Consider the following 12,859-nt stretch of genomic DNA (forward strand, 5'->3'; position numbering starts at 1 on the left):
AAAAAAAAAAAAAAAAGAAAAAGACTCTACTAAGCCTCTACCTATCAGAAAGGCCTGGCCCCAGGCTGCCATTCCTGAGAGCACTTGAGATCTGCTTATCAGGGTTTTCATATCTTGTCAATGCCTTCGCTCTACCAGTCCACACATCCTAAGGGCTGCGAGGGAGAGTTATGAAATCATTTTCCCTCCAGGGCACCATCTTGTCAGGAAGCCAAAATCAATGTAGGGAGAACACCTCCCCGAAAGGAGGTGCAAGCCTGGCATCCCAACCCCTGAGCTCTGGAAACAGCGCTGTTTGAGTATCTGGAGCCCCAGACCACAGACACTGCTGCTTGGAGAGGGTTCTCTCACTCAGGCCAGACCAGGGCAAACACTATTCATTGCTATGACTCTGTCCTTGCCAGTAGAACCCAGAGAAAGCAGAGAGCCTAACCCGAAGGAATGAACCATGTTTGTTCCCAGGCAGCCATGACAATCCTGTTTCTCTTTGTAATATTCAATTTCCCATTCTCCCTTGAAGTGGGAGGAGCATGTGACTCAGTTCTGGCCAACAGGACTTAAAGGGAAGGGTCCTGGGAAAGCAGGCCACTTTCGTGATAAAGTGGGGTAGCCTCAAGACCTTCACGGAGCTGTGGCAGCCACCTTGTGGTAAGGAGGAAACAATATGCTAAGGATGGGACAGTGGAAGGATGAAAATCTAGGTCCCCAGTGATCCAACAACCATGACACCCACTTCCCGATTTCTTGTCAGGTTGGGAAAAAATAAACCATTCTTTGAGGTCCTATGTGTTACTTATAGCAGAATGCGTTCTTGATTGTGGTGCTTTGAGAGTATGACAGAATAAAGTGTTGTAAAGGGAAGCTCTCTGCTGTGCAGTACGCTTGGGTCCCTTTGCCTTTGGGGCTTCACCATTAACGGCAAACCTGTTCTCAGTCTTCATGTCTATACGTTCAGCCTGCAAATCTGCCAGTTGCTGTAGGGTAGCTTAGGCGACTGCAGGCTGCATCTGGCTGTCCTGTCACCTGTTTTCTGGTTAGCAGCTTAGCGTCCAGATTCTGAGATAGAACCAGCTTGAAATCCCTTTGACAACAGTCTAAGGTGAAGAGAAAGACCCACTGGGCAAAAACGTTGAACCACGACTCTTCCCGAGCAACATGGCAGAGCTTGGGCTTTGGGCCAACATTCTGGCATGGGCCAGTGAGCACCTCCCGTCTCATGCTTCCTCTGGGGAATCTGTTTACTCCAGCTTTGCCCCTTGTCCCCTACCCGGGCCTCACCTCCCACACCTGCAAAGACACCAGCAGGCCAAAGAATACCACTAAAGAGGCTTTCTCCATTTTATTTCTTTGGGAAAGGAAAACAAAAAGTCTTTCCATCACATATGGTAGAGATATATATTTATATATATTTGTATATAATTTCTTTTGTGGTTGGACGTCCCAAAGCTGAGTCTGTTCATATTTTTTTTTCTATTTTTTTTTTTCTTACTAATGCCTTCTCTTCTCCCTGCCCCTGTGGCCTAGGCCCAGGTTCTAGGGCAGGTGCAGTGAGGGGTAAATGGAATGGGCAGTGGTTGCCAGGGTGGCCTCCCACCCAGCTCTGAGAACTGGTGAGGACCACCCAGAAGGGCTGTGCAGAGGGTTAGAGGCCAAACAGAGGGGCACTCATGTTTTTGTGGGGGATGCACAGCTCATTAAACAGTCACCAGTCATGGAAGGAGGCTGGTCAGGGGCTGGGGGACTTGCTCACAGTAGTTGCCAGCTCTCTCCACCCTGCCCCCCCAAACTCAGTCTTGGGGGTGGGAGGAAGAGAGAGTGAAAAAGAGAAATATAAGGGCTGAGGGCCAAGCCTCCTCCAATTTTTATTGCTGGTGAATTAGAAATTTGCTTTTCCCTTCCTGTCTTGGGGAGATGGACTCTGAGAGGGCCCCAAGAGGAGGAACTGACATTGGCTGACCTAACCCCTCATACCAGGCCTACCCTGGGCAGATGCTGAGCCACCTCAGGGTGCCAGGAACCTCTCAGGTCAGCCTTGTTCTTCAAGGGCAATCACATCCAACCCTCCCCCTGCCCCTGAAACAAGGGCCTGCGGCTCAGACTTGGGCCAGTGGAGCTGGGAAGTGGGTAGTGCACCAAAGGTCAAGCAGAATTTTCTACTGGAAGAAAAGGTGAGACTGGGGAAGAGGCTGCCTAGGAAGATGATATGCTGAGCATGAAAGCAGAAAGAGGCCGGGGAATATAGTGCGGGAAGACATCGCAGACACTCATCTGACCTCAGAAACTGGGCGGGGAGAGTGCCTGAGAGGCAGGTAGCACTTAATAGCTGTATTAGAGCCGGACAGTGGCCCTGGGTGTGGGGTCAGTCAAGCAGAGGGGGCTGTTGCCCTGCGGGATTCTGGCCAGAAGGGTGAGGGTAGAGTTGAGAAGCTGTCAGGCAACCCTTCCCAAGAACAGGAGGGCAGGTCTTCCCTGGGTGCTGGACTTCCAGCCCCAGCCCTCCCCTCCCGCAACACACACACAGGGACACACACTCACGACCAGGCCAGGCTCTGAGGCCTGAGCCCGAGACCTTGGTGGGGGAGGGACTGGGCAGGTAGCCCTCTCAACCACAGGCAGGCCATCTGCTCCCACTTGTCCTGCCAATCTACCCAGGGAGGGAGAGGACTACAGGAAGGAGAGAGGTCAGGAGCCCAGGGTCTGTCAGTTTCAGCAAACCCAGTGCAGGCCCCCTCAGGCTCCTTTGGCCTAGGAGGTGAGCACAGTGAGCATCACTAGACACAGGGGGGCCAACAGTAGCAGCCCAGATCCCCAGAAGGACTGGGGCACCTCATCACTGCAGGCCTGCTGCCTCTATCTCCAACAAGGGGGTGCCAAGAAAGGGAGCATGACTTCCCCACCACCTAGAATCACCCTCACTTATCCTGCCCTCCCCCTATTCCCTTTTTTTAGGAGGGTCCGAGTGGGCTGCCACAGGGGCAGTGCTGGAGCTGGGAGGGCAGGTGGGGAGGGAGGAACCTGGTCACAGCTGCTTAGAGAACCTCTTTGGTCTGGGGATATGGGGTCTATGGGGAAAAGAGGTGGAGGGGAGGGGACACTGGGGACTCTGGCCTTTTGACAGGACATTTGTCATAAGGCCAAGTGCCCAGGTCGATCAGATTTCTGTGGATTCAATGCGCTCGAGGCGGGAGGGGGTCCATGCCTTCTTCTCCTCGCCATGTTGCGGAGTGGGCGTGCTCGCACCCCCTGCGGCCCCACGCTCCCGCAGCCGGCGCTCCAGCTGCTGGTTGCGCTGGTACATCTCTACGTAGCTCAGCTGCAGCTGCTTCTGGTACTCGATCACCTTCTCCTTCTCCTCCAGCCACACGCGGCGTTCCTCTGCGAAGCTGGCACCCTGGCGCTCCCGGGCCCGCCGCTCAGCCGCCAGCTCGGCCTGCAGCCGCCCCACCTCCCGCCGCAGGGCCCGCGTCCCGCTCTCCCCGCCGGCCTCCGCCTCCCCGTCCACGGAAACCAAGGAGGTGGCGGCAGCCACCCCGGCCTGACGGCGCATCTTAGCCTCGTCGCTTTCGCAGGTGGCCAGCGCTTCCTGTGGCTCGGCCGGGTCCACGGGGGTCAGCGCCGGCTTGATGCAGGCGGCAGGCAGCTCGCCCTCGCCCAGCTCCAGGCTGGCCTGCTTGCTGCTGAAGGAATCCCGCAGGCTGAGCAGCTGCTCCTCCTTCTCCCGCAGCGAGGCCCGGCCCTCCCGCAGCTGCGAGCGCAGCCCCACGATCTCACTCAATTTCTGCGACACATCCGCCTGCGAGTCCTTCAGCTGCTGCTTCAGGAGGGAGATCTCGCCAGCCTTCTGGCACACCTGGGCAGGAACAGGTGAGAGGAGAAGCCGGGTCAAGGCAGAGTTCTGCTCACCCCAACCCAGCCGCCAGATCTGGAGCCAGGGGCACCAAGATTCCTGGAGCAGACTCAGCCCCTCATCAGCAGCAATGCCCCTGGTTCCCTGCCTGGACTCAGGATGGACATGTCTCACCCAGCCTGGGTATGGCCTCCGGTCCTCACAGACACTCCCAATTGATTTTTGCCACCCCTGCTTCTTTCATCGCCCGTTATAATAGTGAGGGGCAACTACTCTGGGATTTCCCAGAAGGACAGAAGGGAGGCAGACAGGGAGGCCCAGATCTCCAGCCCGCACCTCCCACTTAGTTTCCTCCATCCGGGGCAGGAAGTCGGCCTGCTCCTTCTGGCAGGCGGCCACCTTGTCCTCCAGCTCTTCCCGCTGCCGCATCAGCCGGGCCGCCTCCTCCTGCAGCTGCTTCTTGTCCTGCTGCAGCCGCAGCACCTGCAGCTGTAGGCCCTGCTGGGCACGCTGGGCACGGCGGGCCACCTGCTGTAGCTTCCCGCTGCAGCCCTGCCGCAGCTCGGCCAGCTCCCGCTCCCACGCCTTCTGCCGCTCCTCCAGCACCTGGGCCACCGCCGCTTCGCTCTGCTCCAGGCTGCGCCGCAGAGCTGCCACCTCCTGCTCCTTCTCCCACAGCCGCTCCTCCAGCTCCTGGATGAGTGCACTGGGCGAGGGCGGTGAGCAGGCCGCAAACGGCAGGCCTCCACCTCCACCCTCCCCAGAGCCCAGGTGGCCTGGCCGCCCCATGGATGATGACGACCCACTCTTGCTGGAGGCCCGTCCACTATCAGAGGTCCCCAGGTCCTGGTAGCCCGACCCCCCACCGCTGCTGCCACCACTGCCACTACCATAGCTGGCAGTGCCAATGCGGTTGATGTGGCTGGTGGAGGCACTGAGGGGTGCCAGGTGCTGGCTATAGCTGGAGCTGTAGGTGGGCAGGCTGGTGAGGGAGTTCCGGCCTGAGTCTGAGAGGCTGCTCCCACTCCCACCCGCTGGAGTCATGGTCCGACACTTGTCCAGTCCGCCTTTGAGGCCACCAGGGCCCTGTCGTCCCTCAGGAGTCCCATTGGTCTGCGGGGGGCACAAGTTCTGCATGGAGTGGAAATTCTTGGGTACGACAGGCTTGAAGGCTGATGGCCGGACTAGTGGCTCTGAGCACTGCAGGAAAGGCAGGAAGGGGCTGGGCGTCAGGATGAGGCCTTGGCCTTGGCCCATGCTCTTCCCTTTGGCAGAGACTTGGCCAGCCCCACCTCCCACCCCTACTGGATCTCCATCCTGAGGTCCCCCAACTGGGTTTCCAACTCTTGGCTCCCTGAAGCCAGATCTCTGTCCTGGATCCACCCAATAGACTTGGTCCCAGGGCCCTAGTCCATGACTCCTCAGCCCAGCCTCCATCCTGCCCCCACAACCCAACCTTCAAGAAGGCCCGCTTTGCCTTCCTCTCTGCATTGCCTCCCACCACCAGAAAAAGGCTGTGAGGGTCTCAGGCCCAGGGGACTGACCTGGTCTAGCTTGCCAGAGGTGGCCAGGAGCTTAGGTGGGTGGCTGGGCTCACGATACTGCGGTGGGGCTTTGTCGCTGCCACCACTGCTGCTGCTGCCACCGCTGCTGCCAACTACGTTGCCACAGACATCGGTGTGGTCACTGCCCCGAAGCTCGCCATTGAGGTAGAGGGAGTTGGCGAGAGCCTTGTCCTCTGACGGGTAGCGGCCCGGCCTCTCCCTGCTGGCCCCACTGCTGCTGCCTCGGGGGCCAGGGAAACTGCCCTGGCTGCCCCCACCCCCTGTACGGGTGCCCACGCTCTTCATGGCAAACTCCTGGGCATGGGCCACCCCACTGCCCACACTGCCCATGGCCAGGCGGGGATCCGGGGGTCCGAGCTCAGAGGGCCGTGGGGCAAAGGCCAAGAGAGGATCCCGCCCTGGGTCAGCTCGCACAGGCAGTGTCTCCAGCTTCGCCATGACTAAGCCAGGAGGGCACTGTGGGCACAGGTGGGAAGGTAGAGATAGGTCAGACCCTACTCCTACTCCCATCACCCCAGCCAAGTCAATCCAGCACCTCTCTGCCCCTCAGTGTCCCCTTCCCTACAATGGGTACAAAGAGTTCCCAGGCATCCAAGATGAAGGAATAGGGCTGGGATAAAAGGGAGAACTTGGAAATGGGGCAGCCTATTGCCCACCTGATAAAGCTCAACCCCCAGCGCTCCATGCACATAGCCCCCAGCACAGCTCAGCTCAGCTCCACATTCCATTCCTAAACTCCTGCCTTAGCCCCACCGTGCCCATGGGCTTCTCAGGCTCAGTGGTCCTCTTCTCCAGTCTTTGCTGCAACCCCAGAATTTTGGGATTCTTCATCCCGGGTCTGGGCCCCTAATATCCCAACCTCATGGGCTGGAGAAATGGGGTTGGAAAGGAAGAACAGTGCCTGAATCCAACAGGGAACCACCTCAGAAGTTAGGGGAGGGAGAGAAAGATACACCTATCCAAAAATTGAGGGTGGGGGTCCTTCACAGCCCCCTAACCTAAGGAGTTGCAGTTAGGGCAGAAGTGGAAGCTCACTACCAGCGCTGGCTTCTCTCCTTGCCTTTCCAAGGGGGTGAGGGGCCGACGGATCCTCAAGCCTGGGACCCTCCGAGGCCCGGTCTGCAGGGGCCATGTGCCTCACTCTCGCAGTCGGGGCTCGGCCCAAACCAGCTGCGCGACTTTGGAGGGGCCGACTGAGCCATCCTGGACTGCAGTTTTCTCCTCTGCGAAATGGGAGGAATGAAGGACCTACCTTGCGGGGCTGCTGCGTGCCAGGCGCCCCGAGACGACGGGCGCCAGAGGAAACGGGGGACTTGGGGAGGGTGGGTAGGCGGCGCGCATCTGGGTAGCGGGTGGGCGCCGCTAAGGGTATGCCCTGTCCCCCACGGACGGACGGAGGCAGCGGCAGCAGCAGGTGGCAGGACCGCCCTCCCGGAGGTCTTCCCAGCTCTGCCGCACCAGGGCCCTGACAAGAGAGGGCCCCCTTCCCGGGATCAGCCCTCCGCAGAGGTCTCAGGGCTGGCTGAGGCCGGGCAGGGGACGCAGTGGCGCCAGCTGACCGAGCCTCCCTCCGGGCCTGCGTTTCTCACAGGTGGGCGGGGGGAGGGGCGGGGCCGCTTACTCTGCAGTGCCCCCAAGGATCCAGCGTATGCCGAACCCGCCAAGAATTCACTGCCACCAGGAAGACTTCCTGGATTACTCCCCTCTCCCGCTCCCTGTGGACCTTGACCCTGATCAGTTTACTGTGAAGCCCTCTGAGCCCTTCTTGTGGGTGTGCGTCCCCCCCCCACCAAAGCCGGCCCACAGGCGCAGGGGGGAGCCAGGCCTCGGATTACTTGTGCTCAGGGAGGCCCTGCTTCCTCGTTCCTTTGTCTCAGGTTTGCACCTGGGAACACCTGGCCCCAGAGATCTGCATAATGAAGCTGGGAAGGGGCACCAGGCAGTGTCTGCCTTGGGTTAGACCCTCAAATAAGTGTGTGGCAAATGGGAGGGGACGCCCTTCAGACCTTTTCCTGCTACTCCTTCCCTTCAAGGTTAAGAGGTCCACGTGGCACCCTGTGGTCCCAAAGACCATCTTCTACCCAGCTGCCCAGTGCTAATGCTATGTCCTTGCCCCAGACCAAGGGAACCTGACAAAACTATTGTCCTTCAGGAGTCTTCTGGCCCCCACACCAGGAATGAGGGTCCTAGGTTGTTGGAAAGTTCACTACCAAGCCTGAGCACTAACTCTGTAGAATTCCATTCTCAGCGTCTGTCCCCAAAGGTGTGGAGAAGAGCACTTTGCCACCTTCCTCCTTTGGGCCCGTCTGTCCCCATAAGCAAGGGCCAGGACTAGGGTGAGACCAGAGAGCCACATAGGGCACAAGTGAAGGGTGCAATCAGCAAGCGCACAGCCCTGAGGGTGATAGTCTCCTTCCCTTGGTGACTTGGGTGCCTCTCTGGCCTCACTCTAGTCCCTGCTCTGCCTCCACTCCCCAGCATACTCCAGCCCACTATGCCTCAGCTCTGCAACCCCCTCCTACCTTAAATATGCCCCCCTTCCCTTGCCATCTCTGGGTACAATGTAGGGAGCAGCTGGGGACTGGGAGGATGAAAGCTGAAAGGCCTGAAGCTTCAAACCAGTAGGAAAGCCTGGGCAGGGTTTGGGAAAGAAGAACTGGCAAAATTTCATACAGATGAGGTCAGGCGGTAGGGACAAGGGAGGACTCTGGACTGGGTACCACGGTGGTGTGTGACACTTTTAACATAGGGGACACTGCTCGGGGAAAAGAGGCGTTTTGGGAAACAACAGAGGAACATACCTCTCAAGCACTAGATGGAGGCCAGGTGAAGTAGCTCATGCCTGTAATCCCAGCACTTTCAGAGGCCAAGGGGAGCAGATCACTTGAGGCCAAGAGTTCAAGACTAGCCTGGCCCAACTTGGTGAAACACTGTCTCTAATAAAAATACAAAAATTAGCTGGGCGTGGTGTGCACTCCTGTAATCCTAGATACTTAGGAGGCTGAGACACAAGAATCCCTTTAACCCTGGAGGCGGAGGTTGCAGTGAGCTATGACTGCACCATTGTACTCCAATCTGGGCGACAGAGTAAGACTGTCTCAAAAAAAAAAAAAGCACTAGATGGAGAGAGATTGAGATCATCAGTTTTCAAGGGTGCTGGGGGTGGGGCCCAGCACTGAGACAAGGAGCAAAGGCCCAGATGTCTGGGAGGAACTCTGGGAGCAGGAAAATGGCTGAAAGAAGGTAGACCCGAAGGCCAAGATTGAGGGGGTTCAAGAATGTGGGGACAGTTTCCAGTGTTAAAAATAACAAGGCCAGGTAACATTGGGATTGAAGAATGTGTTGGCGATTTGGGAGCTGGAGACATCGCTGATATCTATGTCAGAATGGTTTCCGAAAAGTGGTACAAGGGCCAGATGCAGTGGCTCACATGTGTAATCTCAGCACTTTGGGAGGCTGAGGCAGGCAGATCACTTGAGGTCAGGAATTTGAGACCAGCCTGGCCAACACGGTGAAACCCCATCTCCACTAAAAATACAAACAATTAGCTGGGTATGGTGCGCACCTATAATCCCAGCTACTCAGGAGGCTGAGGTGGGAGAATCACTGGAACTGGGGAGGCAGAGGTTGCCGTCAGCCGAGATCCTGCCACTGCACTCTAGCCTGGGAGACAGACTGAGACTCCGTCTAAAAAAAAAAAAAAATCCAGGCTCTGTGGCTGACACCTGTAATCTCAGCACTTTGGGAGGTCAAGGCGGGTGGATCACAAGGTCAAGAGATTGAGACCATCCTGGCTAACATGGTGAAACCCCATCTTTACTAAAAATACAAAAAAAAAAAAAATTAGCTGGGCATGCCTGTAGTCTCAGCTACTCAGGAGGCTGAGGCAGGAGAATCACTTGAACCTGGGAGGCACAGGTTGCAGTGAGCCGAGATCACACCACTGTACTCCAGCAGGGGTGACAGAGCGAGACTCCCTCTTAAAAGAAACAAATAAATACAACAAAACAAAACAAAACAAAAGTGGTACAAAACAAAGGCAGTCCATAAGACTAGAGGAGTGCAGAGAAAGATGACAGAGTTCCTGCTAAAAGAGAAGGGAGTCATTTAAGGAGGTTTGAGATTCAAGGGCTTTTTGATTTTAAAATTAATCGTGGTAGTAGAAACCTGAGTGTATTAATATGCCGAGGGAAGGTGCCAATAGTGAGGTGAAAGATCTAGGCAAGGGGCTAGCAAAATGGCTGCACCAGAGACCTGGGTCTGGGCAAAAATAAACCTCAACGGTGATCATGGTGATCTTGAGTGACAGGGTATAATGTCTGGGAAGGTGCTTGGTAAACTATAAGGGGCAGTACAAACATGTAGTACTACCTTCTCTGAGATCGGGACAGGACAATCTGAGCATAGGTTGGGGCTAGTTGTATGCCACTATGCCCTACTGTTTCTCTACAATGTGTGTAGTCCCCAGCCAGTCTCAGACACCTAGAGTCATGGATGGAGACAAGGTCCCAGGACCATTGTCCTGAGGCTCCTTTCTCCATGCTCTACCTGGGGAATGCTTGACTGTCAACCCACAGAAGCTCTCTCTGGAGCCTCACTCCCTAAAGAGCTTCTTGCCATAATTGTAACCTGTCATGGTTAACCCCTTGTAAGCATGCCCTGCCCCTTGTCTCTCCTAAGCTTCAGCTGCTGCACCTTCTTTCCACAAAATCCCAGCAGGGCATTGGCAGGACAAGGAAGGGGATGTTTCCCTGATAAGCAGGAACTGAACAGAGAGGAAAGGTCAGGGTCCTGAACTGGTCCAGGTAACTGAGCTTTGGTCTGCAAAGGCAGCCTCCTGGTATCAGTGCACCACCCTGGGATGACAGCCTGTTGCCCGACTGCCTCGATCTCTGTCACCTCAGCCCTCAGTGCCTGCGGCACTATATACAGTATTAGCGTCACGGAGGGGCCAAACGGACTCTACCTGAAGGTTACATGTACAGGTACCTTCAACCCACGGTGACCACCCAGCGCCACCCCCAACCTGTGTCTCTCCCAAAGCTAGGAACACTTGGGGTCTGAGAGGCCCCAACCCCAGCCCATTCTATCTCCTAAAAATCTCTAGCCAGCCCCTCCATCCAGCACCCCAGCTGGGGTCTCCTCACTGGACTTTCTTCTCCTACAATCCCTCCCCCAGGCAGCTGCCTGGGGACACCTTCTAAAGGGCAAAGCTGATCTTGTCCCTGCTCTGTCCAAATCCTTCCATGAGCAGGACCAAGTACAGTAGACAGAGGTCTGGGAGCATAAGCTCCAAGTGTAAATCCCACCTCGACTGATTAGGAGTGCAACCTCATGCAGGTTATTTCACCTCGGGTTCTCACACCTACCTTACAAGCATTTTAAGAAGTAAATGTATTATGGGTAAAACGCCTGGTATTCCTCTTGGCCACCAGAACCAGAGCAAAGCTTGCAGCAGGGTCTGCAAGGTCTCTCCTGATGCCCCTCCGCCATCTCCCCTGACCTGAGCCCCTCTCTACTTCACACACAAGCTCTTCCTAGCTCTCTGTGCCCATCCTACATGCTTTTAGACCAGTAGAAACGCTGGCCTCAGGATAGCATCCCTGATCTCCAACCTCTGGAGGGGGCGTCTTGGAACACTTGGCTCAGAACACCCCAGGAGGTTTCACTCTGAGGCCTCCCCGGGGCTGGCCTGTAGGTTTCCCAGGGGCACAGATAGCAGAGTCCTGGGGGTCTCTGGGCCCTGCACCAAGGAAATACAGGGCAAATGACTGTGGGGATGCTAGTTATAGGCAATGCAAAGAGGTAGTGACTCCGGGCAGGGAGATCAGGAGGGGTTTCCAGGAAGCAGGACTGAGGGAGGAAAGGGATCGGGGGGCGTGCAGGGCTTTTGGGGTGCAGAGATATCCAGAACTTCTTGATTGGGATGAGTGAGGGGAGATCCATCTTCCCTCGGTGGCCTAAGCACTGGCCAGGGAATGGGCCCATCACCTAGCTCCTGGCTCTGATGAAGCCGGTGTTTCAGGACTGAGGGGGCCGAGAGCGCCCCCCCCCACATCCCGAGCACTCACACGCGCGCGCACACACACGAGCCTCTGCTGGGGGTGGGGGTCGCCATTTACCAGCAGCCCACGGCCCGCAGAGCCAACTGATAGAGAACCCAGCCACAGGCCACAGGACCTGGGGGGTCCCTGCAGGGGGGAAATCCCGCCCGCACCTCCCCAGGCTCCCCACCAACGCGTGTGGCCCCGGGGGGCGGGGCGCAGAGGGAAGAGGTGACATAATCCGAGCCGCACCCCCTCCGGCCGCCACCTCCCCCCAGGCCGGGTGAAGCATCCATGACATCATCGGCCTCCTCTCCGCTCCCCTCCCCCTTGGGACCCCAGCAGCGGGACGCGCCCCCTACCCAGTCTGAGTCCGGTCTGACCTGCCGCGCAGTGCAGGAGGCACGGCGGCAGGTCGGAGCCAGGAGGGATGCCACGATGGCTTTGCCTCACTTACTCGCTGCCTCTGGGTCCGGCGCTGGGTCTCCGACTCGGGCGCCACCGGTCCCGCTCCCTGGCGCAGCCCCGAAGCCCGCCCGGCTGGGCGCGCTGCGCGGGCCCGGATCGGCTCCGCGCCCCTCCTGCTCCCCGCCCGGGCCCCGCCCACCAGCGGCTGCGGCAAACGCGAGCCCGCCCTCAGGCCACGCCCCCGGGGACAGCCAATGTCAGGGTTGGGGCGGGGCGCGGCGCCTTAACCCCTTCGTCGCTGCGCCCCGCCCGAGCGGGGGACCCCCCCCCGCCCCGCCTCGCCCTCTCTAGGGCGCAGCAAATCCGCCACTAGCCCCTCCGCTGGTCGCTCGTTACCCCCCAGGCCCTTGGGCTTGGGCTCGGGCTCGGTCCTACTCGTTCCTCTGCAACAAATCCAATGGAATCGCGCCCTTCCTGTATCCCACGTCTAGGAAGAGGGGGAGGAGTCCCTCTTGCTTGGGGGAAGGGGCTCCCGACTCGGAGCCCCGAGCCCCATTCCTCTTCCGCGCCAGCTCTTCCGGACGCGGCCTCCCAGCGGATGCCTTGAGACCTTGCAAGTCTGCTAGGTAGGGTCGGGACGAGCTGTCGCGGGTTTATCCAACCCGGCCAAGAAACGACCAGCTCAGGCGCGAGGACCACCGGCTGTGGTGCGGGAGGCGTCCAGGGGCAGTAACCTCCGTTCGTAATCAAACGTGGACGATTTGAAACTTGCCGATCACAGGGGATCACCGTCCGGAAGGTGCGACGAGGAAAAAATACGCATTACATTCTAGCACGATTGAACGCTCTCACGCTGTGCCCCGCGCCTGGCGTATCGCGTGGCCCCAGACCACACGCTGCAACGCCAGGTGAGAGGGACTGAGGTGGGACTTCGTCCTGGACCCAGAGCGCGGCGCGGCATCGCTCGCGCGGGCAGCATCGCTCGCGCGGGCAGC

General features: G+C 58.1%; 1 protein-coding gene across 6 annotated transcripts; it reads right to left on the reverse strand.

The window, feature by feature from the left end:
- Positions 1–1,322: 1,322 nt before the first annotated feature.
- Positions 1,323–12,052, reverse strand: LZTS3 (leucine zipper tumor suppressor family member 3). Of its 6 annotated transcripts, none has more exons than XM_017504787.2 (5): positions 11,914–12,052; positions 6,473–6,635; positions 5,392–5,868; positions 4,247–5,047; positions 1,323–3,850 (listed from the first exon to the last, which is right to left on the reverse strand). In XM_017504787.2, exons 2-5 carry the CDS (start codon positions 6,542–6,544, stop codon positions 3,152–3,154), a joined length of 2,049 nt encoding a protein of 682 aa, XP_017360276.1. In that variant the 5' UTR covers positions 6,545–6,635; positions 11,914–12,052; the 3' UTR covers positions 1,323–3,151. The 6 variants fall into 6 exon arrangements, with proteins under 6 accessions (XP_017360276.1, XP_017360275.1, XP_017360277.1 ...); XM_017504786.2 differs by having other exon boundaries at positions 4,184–5,047; XM_017504788.2 differs by having other exon boundaries at positions 4,184–5,047; positions 6,451–6,635.
- Between the last annotated feature and the right edge of the window lie 807 nt (positions 12,053–12,859).

This window comes from Cebus imitator, unplaced genomic scaffold (genome assembly GCF_001604975.1).
Source record: "Cebus imitator isolate Cc_AM_T3 unplaced genomic scaffold, Cebus_imitator-1.0 Scaffold328, whole genome shotgun sequence".
Taxonomy (NCBI): domain Eukaryota; kingdom Metazoa; phylum Chordata; class Mammalia; order Primates; family Cebidae; genus Cebus; species Cebus imitator.